Source organism: Anabrus simplex, chromosome 2, assembly GCF_040414725.1.
Source record: "Anabrus simplex isolate iqAnaSimp1 chromosome 2, ASM4041472v1, whole genome shotgun sequence".
NCBI classification, from domain to species: Eukaryota; Metazoa; Arthropoda; class Insecta; order Orthoptera; family Tettigoniidae; genus Anabrus; species Anabrus simplex.
The window spans coordinates 643213582-643233806 of NC_090266.1; the positions used below are offsets into that span (position 1 = coordinate 643213582).

Genomic DNA, 20225 nt, shown 5'->3' on the forward strand with positions numbered 1-20225 from the left:
TCTCAGGTAAGACAGAGGCAACTGATGAGGCATCCTGAGCCAGAGTTCACTTGCAGTTAGGTGGCCAGATCATTCCTGCTTCTCCTTTGGCTGACAGCTCACGAGCTACCCATCCAAATGTTGACTATTCATGATTCCCTTTGTTCCTTTAACTGCGGAGGTCTCACAGGGTGCAGTGTTTCAACATGGTCTTTTTGGGTGTATTGGTGTTCATATTTATAACTAAGATACCAACCTGGCTTTTACCTGAAATTTAGGGAATCAGTGAAGTTTTAATTCACCTTGTTTCTCAGTAAGTCCCTAAGGAAGATGGATCGTTATCTAGTACATTTATAGTTCTTATGTATACAGTGAGTGATGACACATGAGAGAACAATAATATATTTCCTCCCCAAGTCTGGCTTGGGTTGTATCGCATAACTTTGAAGGTGTCTTTTTTATTAGTCTGTAGGATTCCTTCCCTGCCTTCTCCTCTGTATTTTACTGTTGAGAACTAGGAGGGTCATGGCAATTTACCTGAAGAATCTGAAACTTCTGAATCTTATCCAACACTTTGATAGGGAAATCATTAACGCTGGATTTGTGGAGGACAAAGATGGAATCAAATTGACTAAACCAGTAGAAATAAAAACTAGACAGGAAGAATATTTTCACAACTTGTTAACCTTAACACCAGGCGACTTGGCCATATAGCCGGCTCGAACCCCACTGTCGGCAACCATGAAGATGGTTTTCTGTGGTTTCCCATTTTCTCACCAGGGGCTGTGCCTTAATTAAGGGGGGACCTAGACCTATGAGGATAAAAATTTGTCAATTCCCCCCCCCCCCCCCTACATTTATTGATCCTTCCTCTTCAAATCACTGCAACAATATCTTTGATATGTATAATACTTTTGAAGTTATGACCAAAAACATGCAGGACTGTCACCAACGTTTTCCTACACGTTGGTAACTTTGTTGCTTGTTTCCCGAAACTTTGGATTTTCAAATTCATTTCCTTAGTAACCACCAGAGTTTTCAAGATAATGAAGTGAAATTGAGTATACATGTGTATCTTATAGGGAAGAACAATATGACCTAGAACTGTTGCTGTACATGTCATTGTTTCATTTTTTTAATTATTCCGTGAAAAAGCTTGCAAAAAAGTTACACTTTAATATAAGCTTTTAAAAAAAAATTTTTTTTCTTTATAGATTCCAATGATTCTAGGTCAATCTCTAGCTACTGCATTAGTAAATACAATGAAAAAAGAATTTTTGAAAAACAATGATGCATACATATCCCACGTCGTTCCATCTTAAGCGATGGGTCGGCAAACGAGGCTTCTCCACCAGTTGCGGTCCCTGAACTTCTCTCCTTCTTCAATGCTTTCCAAAGTGTGTCCTCTCTGTTGAATGTCAAATCTTCACCATGTCCTTGTACCTGAGTCTTGGTCGCCCTCTTGGTCTTTTGTCTTCAAGTTTTAGATCGTACTTTTTTTTTTTTTTTTTTTGGTAATCTGTTATCACCCATGCGTCGCATATGTCCATACCATCTCAGTCGCTGCACTGTTATTTTGTCCTGCAGTCTTACAACTTGAGCCTGCTTGCGGATTTCCTCATTACGGACTCTATCCCTCCGTGTTTTGCCGATCATGCTACGGACAAATTTCATTTCTGCTGCCTGCATTCTACTAACATCTTTGTTCTCATGGTCCATGTTTCGCAACCATAGGTCAGGATTGGTACGTAATAAGTTTCATATATGACTCTCTTACAATGATATTTGTGTAAAATATTAGGGAAACGGCGGAACAGTGCACAATATCCAGCTGCCATTTTAAATGCCTAATTTCATGAAACGAATTTGTCATATGACTTGTAAATACACAAACATATTGGCAAAGCATAGTGTGATTGGCAGACCAAATTATAGTTCTTTAGTACTTTCTGTTGCTGAGCAATAAAAAAGTGAAATATACATTTTTTTTAAAGGTGTAGGTCCCCCCTTAAGGCCACAGCCACTTCCAACTCCTAGCCCCTTCCTATCCCATTGTCACCATGAGACTTATCTGTGTAGGTGCGATGTAAACCCTAGTGTGTTGTTAACCATAACAATGTGCAATAATGAAATGAAGGGAAAAGGAGATAAAACGTACACTGTTCCATTAGAAGCTCTGCTGTCTGCATATCAGCCTGATAGCCCTAAATTTTTTAAGTCGTCCCTTACAAACCGTCGCCAGTGCATAGAGGTAAACAATCAAAGATCCCAGTGGGCTCTAAAATCATCCAGTGTCCCTCAAGGGTCTGTTCTAGAGCCCATATTGTTTGTCTTGCATATTAATGACATATCCTTCACACTTCAGTATTGTAACTACCACTTATATGCTGATGATCTGCAGATATACAAACACACCACTGTAAACAATTTACATGAAACAGTTCAGCATATTAAGTCATATAATGTAAAGCTTACCACCTATTCTAAAAACAACCACTTAATCCTAAATTGTCGTAAAACACAAAATATTATCATAGGAAACTCTAAATTATTACATGTAATAAGCAATATCAATCCTCCTCCAATCATCATCAGTGACATTGCTGTACCGTACCTTAAAAATGTAACTTATCTCGGAAACTCCATGAATGAGAATCTGACCTGGAATGAACACATAAGTAATGTATGTAGAAAGGTTCATGCAGCTCTATATCCCCTGAAACATCACAAGAATTCTTTTCCTCAAAACTTTAAATTAAAATTAATCCAAGCACTACTATTTCCAATTTTAGACTACTTTGACATGGTACTAGTCAATATAATTGCTGAACAAGCTTTGAGACTTCGAGAACAAAACTCGTGCATACTACATGCCTTCGAACTGCGACATGACGCTCATGTTACTCCACATTTCAAAATATTGGAATGGCTACGCATAAATGAACGAAAATTTTTTCACCTAATGACAGTTCTTTACCAAGTACTTTCGACGAACACTCCTACTTATCTTCTAATTTTCCTTTCCTCATTCCATGAAATTAGTACCTGTTCTGGTTCCCTACTTGAAATTCCACTAAATCAAACAAATTCCTACAATCATTCCCTTTTAGTTACTGCATTGAGACTCAGGAATACGCTGTCCATAGACATTTAGCATGTTACTTCTTTTCAAGAATTCAAATCTGCCTGCTGAAAGTTTTTCCTGGGAACGTATAACAGAGTCATGTGAGTCATTGTGTGAATGAGTTTTCTTTTATCTGTTATGCACTTCAGTCATTATTATTATTATTATTATTATTATTATTATTATTATTATTATTATTATTATTATTATTATTATTATTATTATTATTCCTCTATATTGTTGCCACACTAATTGCCATACTGATTGGTAACCTAATCTTAGTTTATCTGTCCATAATATAATTTTTTGTAGAATTACTATATCTTACTTTTTTTACATTTTTAAATTTGATTGTTTAAAGTGGTTAAGTGTAAGAGAGGGCCGTGAGCCTTAACTTAGCCACAAATATAAGTCAGGAATAAATGAATAAAGAAATAAATAAATAAATAAATAGAAGGGGAACTGACAGTTAAAAATGTGAAAGTTGGGAAGGCTGTGGGAATACATAAATTTTCTGTAGAAATGGCAAAGGCTGTTCATGCAGTCCACTCCAGAGTGTGTGGAAAAGAGAGATTGTTCAAGTTTGGCAAAAGGAAGCTGTATATTTTTATTTAAGTAACTCCTTAAATATTACAGAGGAATACCAAATCCTACAGGGCAGTTAATAGAGTAGAAAGAAAAATCATCCCTTTGTGACTCATTGTGGACACAGATATTATAAAATAACCCGGTTTAAATCAGTTCATTGGTTGCTACATTCATACCTGCCAACCCTTCCGATTTACCCGGAAACTTTCCGGTTTTTAACTCGTCTTCCGATTTTCCGATTTATTTTTACTTCTTCCTTTTCTTTGACCAATATAACTTCTAGTACCGGTACGGTCAATACTCTTACCCTAGGATACATTCTTATGCGCTCGTGTAATTTACGAAACCTCGTTTCCAGCGTATTTATTTGATGCTTTATTTCGTGAGTGTTTCGTCCGGCGCCTTCGTGTATCGTGTTTCCCGCTCAGCACAGCAGCGTGTGCGCTTTATACAGCCGGGGATTCAGGGCGGCAATCGTCCTGCAAGCAAGACAGGCTGGCGCGTGAGCTGGCGACTCAGTTAATCGGGATGAAAGAATGATTTTGTTGTTATCGTTGTTCGCGCGCTTTTAACATCGTTTCTATGCGTAGTTTCGTCGGAGCTGTGGGCCACTTTTTTTTCTTTGCATTTCTATGCTTTCCCCCACTGCCAAATTCGTATGTTAATAATGGGACATATTAAAATTATGCACTTAAATACGTGAAACTACCACATACAAAACAATTCAATGTGTTGAATGTTTTTAAGGCGTTGTGTCGGTGACAGTTTCGGGTACTTTATTTTCTCGTTATGGTCACAAATATAACAAACGTTATCTCCGAGTGTTCAGAGATACCTATAAATGTTTGTTCATTTTACCGTCTGATAAAGAAACTACCGTATTTTCTCGCATATTTTACGCATCGCAATATTTGTAGGTCCATAGTGGGGAAAAAAAAATGTTCACGTATTTGACGTACCCACAACTTCGAACATCCATCACGGAGCTCCGGATGCGTTTCGAAATAAAGATGTCAACTACTCAAGTAGCAAGCTTCCTATTGGGAAAGCAGGCATTCCAAATACAGGGCAACGTGCTGTTATTAGCCGGCAGGAAATCCCACTGCACTAGTTTTAAGATCTCTGAAGTGGCGACAGAAGTGGTCTTCAAGCGGCCAACAAGTCTAGCAAAGCATTTCGCGGACCAAAAAGCGGCAAGTTTCCGCAAGTAGAGGAGGATCTGCTTAAAAATATGATGTTTTCTTACGCAACGTTGGATAAGCCATTTCTCACGAAATGCAGTATTTTAAAGAATGAGAAATAGCCGCTGCACATGGAATCAGTGTCTTAGATTTGATGGTTAGTCGAGGCTTGATTAATTTTATGAAGAGAAATGGACTTCCTCTTCGACAAAGAACATCATCATGCCAAAAAATGACGAATGATTTGAACCATTTTCATCGCTTTTTGATTGAGAAGCGTAAAGTGAAGGAATATTTGATCTCCCGTATGGGAACCGCAGCTCAGACGCCAATCAGTTTCCATATGCCACAAAGTCGAACAATCGATAAGAAAGGAACAGACAGTGTTATCGTACGCGCTACCGGAAACAAAAAACAACGATGTACTGCAATGCTTGCTGTAACAGCTGATGGCAGAAAGCTTGCACCTTACACTGTTCTAAAACAAAAAACAATGCCTAAAGCATAATTTCCGCGAGTGATCCACGTTCGTATTCAAGAAGAAGGGTGGATGTACACGTCACTTGTACAAGATTGGATACGAACGGTTTGGGGTAATGTAGTAGGGTCCCTCCTCCGATGCCCGGCCCTTCTCGTGTTGGACAGTTTTTTTTTTTTGTCGGTATGTCATTGTTATGACATTACATGAATAGTGCATTTATTAGTTCATGTTTATTTCAGGTCGTATTGTCAGCTCGTAATGCGAAGATTTTCCAATGTCGGTACTTCGATCCCACATGACTAACTTACCTATTTGACTTTTCAGAAAAAATCTCACGTTGGAATTTTACGCCAAATGACGATAACCGCAAACGAGTTGAACCAATTGTGTTTATATTACATTTGATGTATCTTTTAAATGTACCGTAAATGGATTGTAAATATCTGAATTCCTTGAATAATTTAAACATCCGAAGTTTTCGCCTGTATTTTTCGTCAAAATAGTGCGTTAATTACGCGAGAAAATACGGTATTACATTATGCATTTTCTTGCGTGTGTCGGTGTGACATAAATATTATTATTCACTTAAGTGTCATAAATGAGAATGATTAGGTACATTTTCTTGTAACCTTTTTTATGTTTTATTAGTTTAAGATTTTAAATTTAATGGTCAATTCACATAGTTACTGTAGATGTGTATGCCTTTTACCTTGATCTTTTTTCACCTAAATCGTGGTGGAATATATGTGATGAAATCCAAGAATTAAAATCTTCCTATTTTTGGCTTCTAAAAGTTGGCAGGTATGTACATTGTACTATGCTGAATTTGCCATTGCTGTTCATTTATTTTTATTTATTCTCCGCCTCTTTCAGACTTAATGCATTCTTAGAAGGATTTTACGACATCATCCCAAAACGCTTGATTTCCATCTTTAATGAACAAGAGTTGGAGTTGTTGATCTCGGGGATGCCTAATGTAGATATTGAAGATCTGAAGGCCAATACAGAGTATCACAAATATCAACCAACTTCTCTCCAGGTAAGATTACTTATGTTGATCAGTAAGAGCAACATGCATTTACTGTAAACTGCACCATTATTATATGCATAGTGTAGGGAAAAGATAAAATTATTTATTACAACAAGATGTACGTACTGTAACTGAACAAAAAAAAAATTACACTTCACATTTCACTGCAGTGTCCAACAACCATCCACTGACTTTTTTAGCACATATTGTTACACCAAAGAAAAACGAAAGATGACATTACAACTGTAGCTGAGGTGAAAGAATGTTGGCCTTCTGAGCTTAAGGTGGAAGGTTTGACCCTGGCTCAGTCTGGTGGTATTTAAAGGTGCTCTAATACATCAGCCTCATGTTTGTAGATTTACTGGTATTTAAAAGAAATCCTGCAGGACAAAGTATTCTGGCACCTCAGAATCTCCAAAAAACATGAAAGTGAGTTAGTGGAACCTCAAACCAATAACGTTATTTATTATTACAACTGTCCCAAAAGAACTGAACTGTCCCCTTCTCTCATCACTGCATTTACATCTCGTCGATACCATTATTCATCCATCCCAGATGAAATTTCAATGTTTGTTCTGGTCCGGTGCTTCATCATCTCAGTACAACTGGAAATCCATACAGATCACTTGTGGAAGCCCTCCTTCACATCATATGTGCCGTTGTGCTTCACTTACATGATCTTGTATTGGCCAAGGTATTGTGGCTTGATTTTCAGTCCTGAGCCAGCTTGAGGTCTGTTGGGAACATTGAGCGAGATGTTCTTGTTTATTTTTAAATTTGGCAGCCTTTAAGATCTAGGAGGCTGTATGTTGTGAGTTAAATAATGATGGTAACATATGCACTATTGTAGAAATAAAGTTCTGGTAATAATAATAATAATAATAATAATAATAATAATAATAATAATAATAATAATATTATTTATTCTTCCTCAAATGACTGAGGTTGCCAAACCGACAAAGAATATCATACAATATAAATTGAGTACAGAGTAAAAAACAATCATTCTATTGATAATGTACAGAAAATGAAGAAGCAGCAGATAAATGACTTTAATTGATGTAACGGAGCATAGAGGTGATGCCTCAAGATTGCTATCGAGGCTTGCAATGTTTGTATGCCCCAGCTCACGGTGGTCCAATTTGGTACACCAAAGCGTCGTAAGTAGTTGACCAGTAGTTTAGGAATGGTGCCCCTTGCACCCAGCATGAGCCCAATGACCTCGATATCCTCAAGGTTGTACTTATTGAGGTAATATGGAATGGTTGGTGAGTACATCATATTTTCTTCTTCATCGACATGAACAGGCTGTTGTACATCTGCTTCAAATCTGACAGTCGGGTCGAGAATGAAACTTTTTTTGCTCCCGGGTTTGAAGGCGATCATGTCAAAACGTCTTGTCCCACCATCAACTGTGAGGCTATGGACTTCTCTGTGTACTAGAGGTACTCTTTACTGCGTAGTGTATCGACCAAGGAAGACCAGGCGTGATGGTGTCTGGTGTTTTCTACAGGCATTCGCTGAATGGGCAAGATCATAAAACATTTGCCAAAGTTTCAATCTCGCCGCATCGTCTGCAGTGGTTACCGTCTTTGGATCTGCCTGGTATGGCACGCACAGGAGCTACATTCACTGTCATTTTGAGAGCATCTTTCCATTCGGCGCTTGTGAGTCCTTCCTGTTTTCTTATCTACCGGTTGGCTGGAATAAACTCTTGATGTAGGCATACGCCTTTGCATTTCTTGTTTAATAGGCACCATTTTTTATATTCCCGGTCCCCAAGAAATCTCCTGAGTTTATGGTGTCCAACAGGCCGTCACGTGTCTGCAATTTAGCAGCATTTTCGGTGAGACATTCAAATTTAAGGGTGGATGCGCAATGAGCAGTTTCAGCTTTGAGATTTCTCATTGCTTCAGTGTTCTTATTGCCAGCCTTGCGGAGGATGTTACAGCTATTGATCTGTAGTAGAGCTGCTTCCCACCTTGCACGAAAAAGACCCAGACCTTTAACCTCTTTGGCAGTATAGATCAACGCATCTGGTGTGTCAGCTGGAAATGATAAAATCTCCTTGAGAGTACTCTTAATCGTTTTGTCGGCATCGTCTAAAATTTGTTGGTAATTTTTTTTCCAATGGAGTGGAAAGGAACTGATATATCAATCTGGGACACAAGGATGAATTTAAGATGTTAAATTTTTTATCAGGATGTAGCCAAGGAGAAGTTGCCAGAGCGTTTAGTTTCTCTTGCAGTAATGTGATAGATAGATAGATAGATCGCTTAGGATCAAATACAATAGTGTCAGCGAAGTTAACTCCCAGGTATTTAATGCATTCAGATCCAGAAATGCACCGTATAGCTGTTCTGTTTAATATGCATAGGTTCCCACTGTTGATCTTTCCTTTATTAAATTGATAGCTATTGATTTGTTTGCATTTACTTTCAACCCTAATTCCTGAAATCTCTCAATTGCTAAGTTAGTGTTTTCGAGAGCTGATTGCTTGTTTTATCCAATTATTACAGTATCATTAGCAAAGCCCAAAATTGTCATTGGAGTTAACCCATCATCCATAGTGTATCCATATTGCACCATCCTGAGGGGGTTTCTTTCTTGCACCATATTGGGTGACCTATCAATTGCTCCGGCTATTTTCCCCTCAACCATCCATCACTTCTACAGATCATTAAATGGATCAATGCATTTAATAAAAAATGATGCTAAGTGTCGGTAGCTATGCTAGCTTCTAATATTCATTGTATAAACAGTTACCACATCATAAAATTTAAGCAATATCGTAATCTTCATTTTCCTTATCACTTTTATCGATATGATAATCCTTAAATTGCCACGCGACACCTCTCAGGGATAATTAAATTGCATCTGTGAACCGTATAATTTTTACGTGAGGTCAACTGGGACACCACATTTCCTTTTTAATAAATTACCATCAATACCATTTGTCCTCCAGAATCAATATCAAGTTTTCCAAGTCCAATCATTCGAAGAAAAGAAAAGAAAAGAAAAGAAATAAAATACTTTTTTTAATGAATTAATTCAAAATCATTTATATCATAATGATATTAGCCTATCTCCTAAAATAATATCTAAATTGGATAATCTGTAATTTATTTAATGATTCTAGAATCATAAGAAAATCTGATAATATGTATTGACATCAATTATCTTCCTCCTCTCTATAAAAAAAAAATTTAAATTTTAATCTATCTTCGATCTGATTCAACTATTCCTCTTGCATTAATTATGCGCATCACAAAAATAAAGGATAAATTCTCTTAATTACATAAATCGAAAGTACATATTCTATCTGTTGAAAACCAGTTCACCTAGAGCCACCGGCGAGTGCAGACGTACGGAGTGGAGGGTCCCTGGAGTGGGAGAAGGTAGTGTAAGTGCGGAGTGTTGGAAGTCAGCGAGGTGCTTACAGGCAATGATTGGTACAGAGCAGTACAGGGCGAGCATAGGTGGTTGGGAGGGAAGGAAGAAGAAAGAAGAAGTGAAGACAAGAAGATGCAGGATAGAACTGGATAAAATAGGATACTTTATACTTTCTGCAGCGGTGATTTTGATATTGCTTTGGATTGGGGGAGTAGAACTGAACCCAGGTCCGACTTCCAGAGGAAATATGAGCTGGGAGGACATGGAAACAATCAGAAAAATCGTAACAGAGGTGGTAGCAGAGACATGTCCCTTCGAACAAATCAAGAACATGATCAAGGAACAAACGAGGGAGTTTGAAGAAATGAAGGGGTGGTTTCAGGAAAAGATAGAAGACACAGCTTCACAGGTGAGAAGAAATGGTGAAGAAGTTTCAGCATTAAGAGAGGAGATAGGGAGATTGGAAGAGGAGATATCGAAACTGAAAGCCGACGTAGTTGTTAACACCCGAAGTCGCAGAAATAAATGCTTATTTATATATGGAGTGCAAGAGGGTAAGAAGGAAGATAAGACGAGTATAGTTTATAAAGTAGTGGACATAATTCAGGGTAAAATGAAAATAAATTTCAGTGAAGTGGACATTGATGATGTGACAAGAGTGGGAAGATTTAGAGGTAATAGGCCTATCAAAGTGCAATTATTTTCTACACTGATGGCTGATACAGTGGTGCGTAATGCAGGTAACGTGCAAGGAGAAAAAATATGGATAAGGAGGGACATAGGAGCTGAAGAGTGGAGGAATGAAAAAACTCTTAAAAAACACATGATACGAGCTAGGCAGCAAGGGTTGAATGCAGTCATCAGAGGACAGGAATTAGTGGTGACAGGCAACAGATGGAGGAGAGTATGGTCGGTGAATAGACTGATGGACCTAGAACGGAGGATGAAACAAGATGAGGAGGCTAAGAGAAGTGTAGTGAATAACGGGGATGACAAACGAGTGGAAGATAATAGGCAAGTGAAAGATAACGAGGGTAGAAGTGTAATTATAGGAAGTAGTACTGAAAAGTGTCAAGAGAGACAGAGCGAGGTGCTAAGTGGAAGTATGAACAACGGTAAGGAAAGAGCAGTGGACGGGCAATGCAGGAGAGAGGCTGAAGATCAAAGGGGCGATGGGGGGAAAGGAGAGTGAGCAACAAGAAGCTGAGAGAGCTGAGTGTAGTGGTGTAGTTAGACAAGATCAGGGTATAAAAGTAAGGCCAGTGTTAACCCGTGAGTACCTCGCACAAATTTGAGTAGGAGCGCAGGGAGAGATAGAAGATTTACGGACATGATGAGAGCAATGAAAAGTAGTGAGGGTTTTGTTACAAGAAGTAAAAAACAATAATATGGCGAGTAAGTAAGTAATTAAGGGCGTGGAGGCTGAAATGGTGTGAAGGAGAAGTGGCATATAAGTTATGATATGTTATAGGGTTGAAATGTGGTGTTGGAGAAGTGGTGGTATAAGATGGTGGATGGCAGTTTGTTGATATTTGGAGCTGGAGGAGTGATGGTAAATGTGGTGTTGGATAAGTGTTGTAATTTGGCTATTTGTAAATTTTGGTTTGGGGGAAGATGGAGTTTTCGGTAGGTAATTATGATGGGTATTAGGATGAGTATGAGTGTATGGCAAATTGAGCAAATTATGATATGTTATAGGGTTGAAATGTGGTGTTGGAGAAGTGGTGGTATAAGATGGTGGATGGCAGAAGGTGAGTGTATTTGTAGAAGTAGTAGAGCTGGTATGCTGAAGTGTGGTGTTGGAAGTATTGAAGGCTTAGTATTCAAGTTATGATATGTTATAGGGTTGAAATGTGGTGTTGATGGCTATTTAATTTTTGGAGCTGGAAACAGGTGAGTTTATTATCATTTTGTATTGTATTGGTGACTGGTATAAATGCTGAGTGATGGCAGACGAGTGTGTGTTAGGGCTGAAATGTGGTGTTGGAAGTAGAGGTGGTATATGTTGAAATGTGGTGTTGGAAAGGTATGGAGATGTAGTAATGTAACTCGGCTATTTGTAAATTTTGGTTTGGTAGAAGATGGAGTCTTCAGTAGGTAATTATGACGGGTAGGATGAGTATGAGTGTATGGTAAATGCAAGTTATGATATGTTATAGGGTGGAAATGTGGTGTGGGGGAAGTGGTGGTATAAGATGGTGGATGGCAGAAGGTGAGTGTATTTGTGGAAGGAGTAGAGCTGGTATGCTGAAGTGTGGTGTTGGAAGTATTAAATTATGATATGTTATAGGGTTGAAATGTGGTGTTGGAGAAGTGGTGGTATAAGATGGTGGATGGCAGAAGGTGAGTGTATTTGTAGAAGAAGTAGAGGTGGTATATGAGGTAGGGTTGGTGTGGTATTGCTAAAATGTGGTGTTGGAGTATTGCTGGCCAAAATTTTTGGAGGCGTGATTGGTATTTGTTATTCATTGCCGAAATTTCTGGAGATGAGAGGTAATTTTATTATGGAGTGTTATGACGGAATGAAATGAAATGAAGCAATGTTAACGCAGATTGGTAAAAGTTGTGGTATGGTTGATTGGAACGCAATGACGGAATAAGATGGCCGGGTTGGTATGCAATCATGTAATGGCTGGTTTGGAATGCAACCTGGTAATGCTGCTGCTGCAGCTTATGCTGGAGTAGGTCAGGGAACAATAGAGGTGATGAAAATGCTGAAGTAAGAAGGTTGCGTACGTGAGAGTGATAACAAGCATGGAGTTGTAACACCAGCAGTAGAATGTAAACATTGACCAGGCTGTTGTGAATTGATGTAGATGGAGTTGGTTCTGGTATAAAACCGGGACGGTATTGTTTATTTCATTTTATGTTATTTAGTATATAGTGGAGAGGGGTGGCTCAGGTTGGACTATTCTTATTAATCTTATTTGTTATTTATTATTATTATTGTGAACATGTATTCGGGGCTGAACGCCTGTTTTGTTCACTAATAAATACAATACAATACTATCTGTTGAAAAATGTAGTATAACATTTTTGGGTTAAAAAATAAACTAAGTCCCTAAGCCTTAGTAAACTTCATACTAAATATGCTTAATCTGAGTCCATCAGTTATTGTTTCTTTCTTTTTAAAAAATGCTTATTTTCATCATTATCAAATTTATATTCTGTCATTAACACGCATTTCTTCCAATGTTAGAACGTTAGCAATCGCAAGTAAGTTCCAAATATATATCAGCTCAAAATGGCTATTTCAAATATATATCGTTCATTAAATGAGAAATATTGGTCACCTTGACCATGTCATTTGGTTAAAATATTCAAATAACATCTTAAAATTAAATGTAGGTATCGTGTAAAGATCAATTATTATCGTAGTTCAAATAAAAATTATACCTAACATGATTTATGGTTTTACCAATATCCAATCAGATATCAAAAATTGCGTAGGAGTGCATTTGGTAACCTACTTCATTTAATTGTGGTAGAGATTTAAATTATGAAATTGTTCTATGAATTAAATACATTCTCGACACCAAACTTCAAATAATGTTCAGTACAACGTTGACATATTCTCTATGAAGACAACAAGTTTCCCTTCTTTTATTTCTTATTTGGATATTTAATCTGAAGACAGTTTACGGTAACCCACATACGAAATCTACGATGTATTTCATTGTATTCGTGTACCACTAACCCAATATATCTCGCATTACCATATTAATATCTTGCCGCATATGTCAAACATCACCATTGGCCAGTAATACGCCGTATTTACCGCCAAAATTATCCATAAGCATATCTATCTCTCCATTTACCAATATTAATTACCATAATATATCATTATTCATTCCCACAAATATATCTTAGCGAATAATTATTCGTAAATTCACATCAACATGCCACTCAAATCATAACTTCCCTACGTAAACATTTATCATTTCCAACAAGGCGGCAAATCATCTTAACATATCATTAATGTACTGCAACGGTACACTTTTGGGTTAGATTTCATATGTAATACACATAAACACGTTATCCTGAAAATGAAACACATATATAAACTAAACAAGTTAATATTTACTCACATGTCATCGCGTCATAACATCAACCAGATATTAGTTACTCAGAAATCAACTATCTTCTTTAAAAATATTAAATCTGGGATACGTCTCTTTGTATACGTTGTTTCAATCCCATAATGGTTGAAAATCACACTCTAAATCTCTCTTTGTTCAATTATAAACATTCCTATATTATGACATTGATTGTAAACTCTGGAAGAAATACCTACTCCCATAATGATAAATCAACTAGGATAATCTCATTGCAAAGATAACATTGACTGAGATTTCATCACGAAGAACTACGTAAGAAACAACATATCAATGTTCACTACAAATATATGAATACTATATCTACGACACATTAATTTCAAGATAATAAAGTAATTCTTTGGAACTTAGCTTGCGGCTGCTGACGTTAGATGACTGGGTTAGGCTTCGATGTTGTCATCTTAGGACTGCGTAGATCGTCTCCAACATCCATTACGTCACCATCAGGTTGTAGTTTTGGGACCCGGGATAGTAGAAACAGCTGGGCGGTCTACGTCGGAAAGTCGGCTCCATCTCCGATTTAGCCTCTCATGTTGTAGCCGTTAGTCATATGTGAAAGAAACATTTCCAAAATGGCAATTTATATAACGTCCATACTCTTGAGAATGAGAATCTAGATTATATCTTTGTCTCAAGTTATTAAATCAGTAATTCAATGTTAATTCCTTGTGAACAGGTAAAAATCATCAAATTAGCTTTTAAAATTTTTTTTATCCAGCTAATCAACCTATAATGCGTTAAATTTGACTTGATATCTCGTAACAGCCTTCGGTCTATACACCGACTACTGTCCGGATATTATTCAACTTGCTCTGATTTTCCGTCACGATATTTGTTCAGATATAGGTGTAATTCAAATATTTCTTCACTATGCAGGTTCTTCAGCTCTTAATAACTGAAATATCTCCCTTCTTCTTTCTGCGAGGATTATTTTTTTCTTGTGGATAAATTTACGTAGTAGTTTTGCGTACAAGATTTTTTTTTATTGTTCACCTACTTCTTCTTTTTTAACAATTTTAAAAACTTTCTATTATTTTTTTTTATCACGGCCGCATGGATCCTTTATAACTTTCCGTCTCACTCCGTGATCTAGGCATACCTAATTCGCCAAATGAGCATCTTTGCCGTCACGTGCATGGCCTCCTTGATTTTATACGTTCGTATTATATATATATTCTGAAATCACGGCCTATTTCACTTAATATATGCGTTCTTTTTAGATGTATGGCCCAATTCCGTAATCTTCGTGATCTCATTACCGTGCATGGCAAACTTTTAATGTCGTATGACAACCTTTATTCCGTTATCAGGACGATGAAAACGGTACAATATTCATTACATACATTGTTTTCACTGAGTTCTCTAAATATGTGGTCAGTAGGGATATTGTATAAGATAGGTGACAATGGGGACCCTTGCATTAAACCACGACACAAAATAGTAGGTTTAGTCCTTCTCAGATTGACCTGGAAACATGTGGAATTATTTTCTTGCAGATTGCAAATTATTCTTGTTAAGTGAGAGGGGCATTCAGAAGAATTGAGACTATGTCCCAGGTGTAAGTGGCCAACATTGGCTTTACTTATGTTGAGGAAAATCAGTTACGTCATGCTTTCCAAGTTTAGCGTATTGAAGGATGGATCTCAGAATGGCAGTGTTAATGGGACAACCGGGTGACCTAGTGAAACCTCTCTGATGCTCACTGAATTGTGCAAAAAGCCTCAATCTGGCCTCAAAAACCCTTTCAATAATACGTCGTAATACAGAACATACAGTTATAGGTCTCCAATTTGACGGATTTAACTCGTCTCCTCCATTGAACAGCAAGAATGTATGAGCCTGATGAAAAAGTGTTGGAACAAACCCGGTATTTAACATTATTTTAGCGATTTATACAATTATGTTAGATACTAGGTTGTCCTTGACCTCTCGGACTATAACATTGTCAGAACCAGGGGCTGTGTCGACTGCTATTTTACTTTACTAAATTTTACACTATTGAGATTCTTCCACCGTTTTGATACTTTATTTTGCCTATTGGCAAATTTTTATTTATATGTCAACAGTACATGTTTCGTTCCTTATTTAGGAACATCCTCAGCTGTTATAGTGGCTTAGGTGAATGGTTGAGATTTTAAACACATAGATTTACAAATACATTGATTCACTTAAAAACTAAATGCGAATTAAGATAGATGATATTAAAAACAGTGGGGTTAGTGTGTTACTGGTATGAGAGCAGATGATTGCCTGGTTGATTGAATTAAAACTATGTCCATTCATTAGAATAGTTGTTCAAAAAATTTTTCACTTTGTTACATTAAAAGTCTGTATGTAATTAAAATTCTCTAAAAAATGTTTAACTTCATAACATTGTTCGAATTGTTGAAAGTTTTTCTTCCTTTCCTTCCAGGTAAGTTGTTGTATGTTGTGTGCTTGCTTATAGTGCTTTTGATTGAGTCTAATGTGGAAACTTTGGAGGTGATTGCTGATCTATTAATGTGAAGGGAGCCTCGTTTCAAATTTCTGAAATGAAATAAAATACGGTAGTGGGAATTTGTTCGAAAGCATGTGTCTTTGCGTAATAATAGAATGTATAAAAAGGTTCCTTTACCTTGCTATAGCTGAATTCCAATTCTACTGTGACCCTGGAGGGACGTTTGATGCTGCTTTGTGTCTGGTGAAGTAATGGTGTGTGTATTCCGTTGTATGCTCCTCCCTACGGGGAGGTGGGGCTGCGGAGAGGGGAGGGGGCGTGTCGGTTACAGTCACCTAAGCCACTATAACAGCCGAGGATGTTCCTAAATAAGGAACGAAACATGTACTGTTGACATATAAATAAAAATTTGCCAATAGGCAAAATAAAGTATCAAAACGGTGGAAGAATCTCAATAGTGTAAAATTTAGTGATTAGATTTTGATACGGAAAATGAAGCTGATTACTTGCAATGCTATTTTACTTGTCGCATAAATTACCTCTTCCTTGCTTATCGTTGTCTCATAAGATTCGTTGAGTGCTATCCGCTGCGCTTCATTCATGCAGTCAGGATACTCCTCCCGTACACAGTGTTTGGGATTAGAAAAGATTTGTTGGTTGAGAACTTTCCTTATAGCTTTTCTACTTTGATTGTAGAAGAGAAACTGCATTTCTTCATATCTGTATTTATTGCGCCTCTTCTCTTTGTCCCTTTTGGTCATGCGTTCTGGGTTAGATTGATTCTTGTCAGTTCTTTGAATCAGAGCATCACATTTAGCCTTCCTAACTTCAAAGTATTTCATGCCGGGGTGTTTCGGACCTGGGAGAAGGTTTATTGATTTGGTCAAGAATTCGGCAAATCCAGTTACGGCTGTGTTGAAATCATCAAGTGTAATCCTGTTATGAAAGCGTATATTGCATTGTGTAAGGCCTTCTTTATACTGATGCATGGGTCTATGTTCATTCATTGGGTCTATATCTTGAGGTTCTTTGTCTGGTATTTGTTCACATTCTGTATTTCTGGTGGATGGTTGCAGAACATGATTGCTATCCAGCTGTCTGGATGCAATAATTTGTCTGTATGCCTCTGGATGAGCCCAACTTATATGTGTATTAACCCTGAGATATAGCTTTCCACAAAGGGGACAAGGAGTTTGGTTATTATCAGTATATTCAATGCTAATAGGCCTACCGATTTCACTGATCTTCGATGACCCCGTGGTAGTTTGTGTTGAGAATTTGGCCATGGTAGTTGTAGCCAGTTATGGTGCATAGTATTGAATGATCGAAAATAATACGGTTACTCTTCTTGTAAAACTAGATATCCTTAATATTGATACAGACTAAACGAGAGTCCAAAGGTCTCTAAATAAATTCAGTGGTAGCAATTCATGACTAAACTAAATGATTAAAATGACATTAACATGAAGGGACTGCGCAGCATAGGTTGAATATGTAAGCTCTCGATGTGGAACATACATGTAGAAAAAGGAAACGGGCTGAAATGTTATAGTTGATGCAAGCTCCTCCAAGGTGTCGTTGTTTGACACATATTTAAAATAAACAATAGCACCAGTAGCACAGTCCATCAGTTACTCCACATATTTAAAATAAACATTAGCACTACTGGCACAGTCCGTGAGTTACTCCATATATTTAAAATAAACAATAGCACCAGTAGCACAGTCCATCAATTACTCCACATATTTAAAATAAACAATAGCACTACTGGCAGTCTATCAATTACTCCACATATTTAAAATAAACAATAGCACTACTGGCACAGTCCATGAGTTACTCCGCATATTTAAAATAAACAATAACACCTCTGGCACAGTCCATCAGTTACTCCACATATTTAAAATAAACAATAGCACTACTGGCCCATTCCATCAGTTGCTGCACATATTTAAAACAAATAACAGCACCAGTAGCACAGTCCATCAGTTACTCCACATATTTAAAATAAACAATAGCACTAGTATAGCACAGTCCATCGGTTGCTGCACATACTGATGTATCCACAATGACGCACACAAAATGCGTGCTCACAGATTTATGTAGAATTATTTACAAATTGAATGCACATAACCTTAATCCCTGTATCACAAACAAAACACTTCACTCCGAGAACATCAACAAAGCCGCCATTTTAACAACTGCCTAACACTTCAACATGGAGACTGCAACCACTATATTTCAAACACTCGATAGCACGACGCACGTCTGGTCAGAACAACAACTGTTAAACCATGACTCTTACTAAACAATAACTCATCTCTACCATCAAGATCACCTCCTTATATAGGTGCCTGGCCAGGCTTCTAGAAAGATACATTCCACAGTCTGTCACACTCGTCGAGTTTGCCTTGGTCGTAGATTGTGTTTTGTCTCTTCCTCAACATCGCTGGATGTGCTCTCCTCCTCTTGACCGGATCTTGCCGTGTCAGGGGTCAGGTTGCCTTGCCGCCAGCCTTTTCATAATCTATTATTTTCATGTCCGTATTGATATTTGATATTCACTAATATAAGGATAGGAAGGTTCCACCTAATACATACTTTATTTTGTCTTATTAATGTACAGGACTGGTTTGGACCTCTTTAGAGGTCATCCTCAGCTGGTCATATATTCTAATGTTAACGTAAGATATAATTAAAACATCACTAAATTCAATAAAGAGTGTCACATGATATGAATAAAAGTGTTATAGTATCAATTTACAGTTTCTTCCTCATGGCTTTAAAACAATCGTCGAGTTAAAATACCTGAATTTGAGACTTTAATTCTACTATTCTATACATGGATAATATATATTTGGTTAAAATACAGTGTTCTTTGACTTAAAATGTTCAATGTTGTACTTGCAGTCCACACTAAAGCTTTAGAACTGACGAGGGAACACATGCATCTGTTTCATTCGGATTCGGTTGAAATTTGGTAGGAATATTCGTGGGAGGCAGTAGAATGTTAAGGTGAAAACTGCATGTGCCCAGCACAAGTTTAAACGCCAAAATAGAACAAATAAATAGTCGTAAAATTAGAAGTGCCGCGGGAGTATCGGGTTTTGGTGGAGAGGTAGGGAGGAGCAAAGCAGCGGACGTGAGCCAACCAGGCAGTGTCGAGCTGCGCCAGCAGCCAGGCAGCGTATAGTTAGCGCGTTCCCCTTAACTTCCCGATTAGATGTGCAAAACGTAAATATGAAAACAACACATGAAACAAGTGTACAAAGGATGATGTTTGAACAACGATGCCAGTAAGGTTTGAAAAATTCACGCCCAAGTTCTTGTTACTCGTTGTAATTAGTGCAATAGTGATTGTTTACAAAAAAGTGGACAAGGCACAGATACTGTGTGCACCATGCACATCTTACAGCGCTGTCGCTTTCACAAGTATTACATTGATTATAGGAAGGCTCTTCTTTGAAACAATAATTGACTGGATTAACAAATTGTGAAGGATTCTTGTTAACATGGCCACATTTGTACCAACTGTACTGCCACATGCTGTGAAAACGCAGAGAGGAGAACTGGTTGTGCCTCGAAGATTGCACTTTTAAAAGGTAATTCCTTAAATGTACCTTGATATCTAACAAGTTTAACAAAATTAAATCCTACAAAATACGTATAAATTGCTTCCAAATGCGGAAGCCCAAAACATCTAACAGCTGGATAAGTCCAGTGGCTCCTTTCGGAATTGTTTGAACATTAATGATTTTCTTACTCCCAATTTTAGCATTTAAAATATATTCTTCTTTCTGTCCGGTCCAGGAATCGAGAACTAAAACACTGTACTCGGGTACTAGCTCACAGTAAACATCCCGCAAACCATTTCTGTACAAGTTCTTTGGTCAGTTTTCT

At 37.5% G+C, this 20225-nt stretch overlaps 1 protein-coding gene across 1 annotated transcript in view; it reads left to right on the forward strand.

Annotated features, from left to right (window-relative positions):
* Positions 1-20225, forward strand: part of HUWE1 (HECT, UBA and WWE domain containing E3 ubiquitin protein ligase 1) — a 1366532-nt gene that overhangs the window by 1311589 nt on the left and 34718 nt on the right. Inside the window, exon 60 of the mRNA XM_068226019.1 lies at positions 6227-6392. Coding sequence (XP_068082120.1) covers positions 6227-6392 — 166 coding nt within the window. The remainder of the gene's footprint in view (positions 1-6226; positions 6393-20225) is intronic.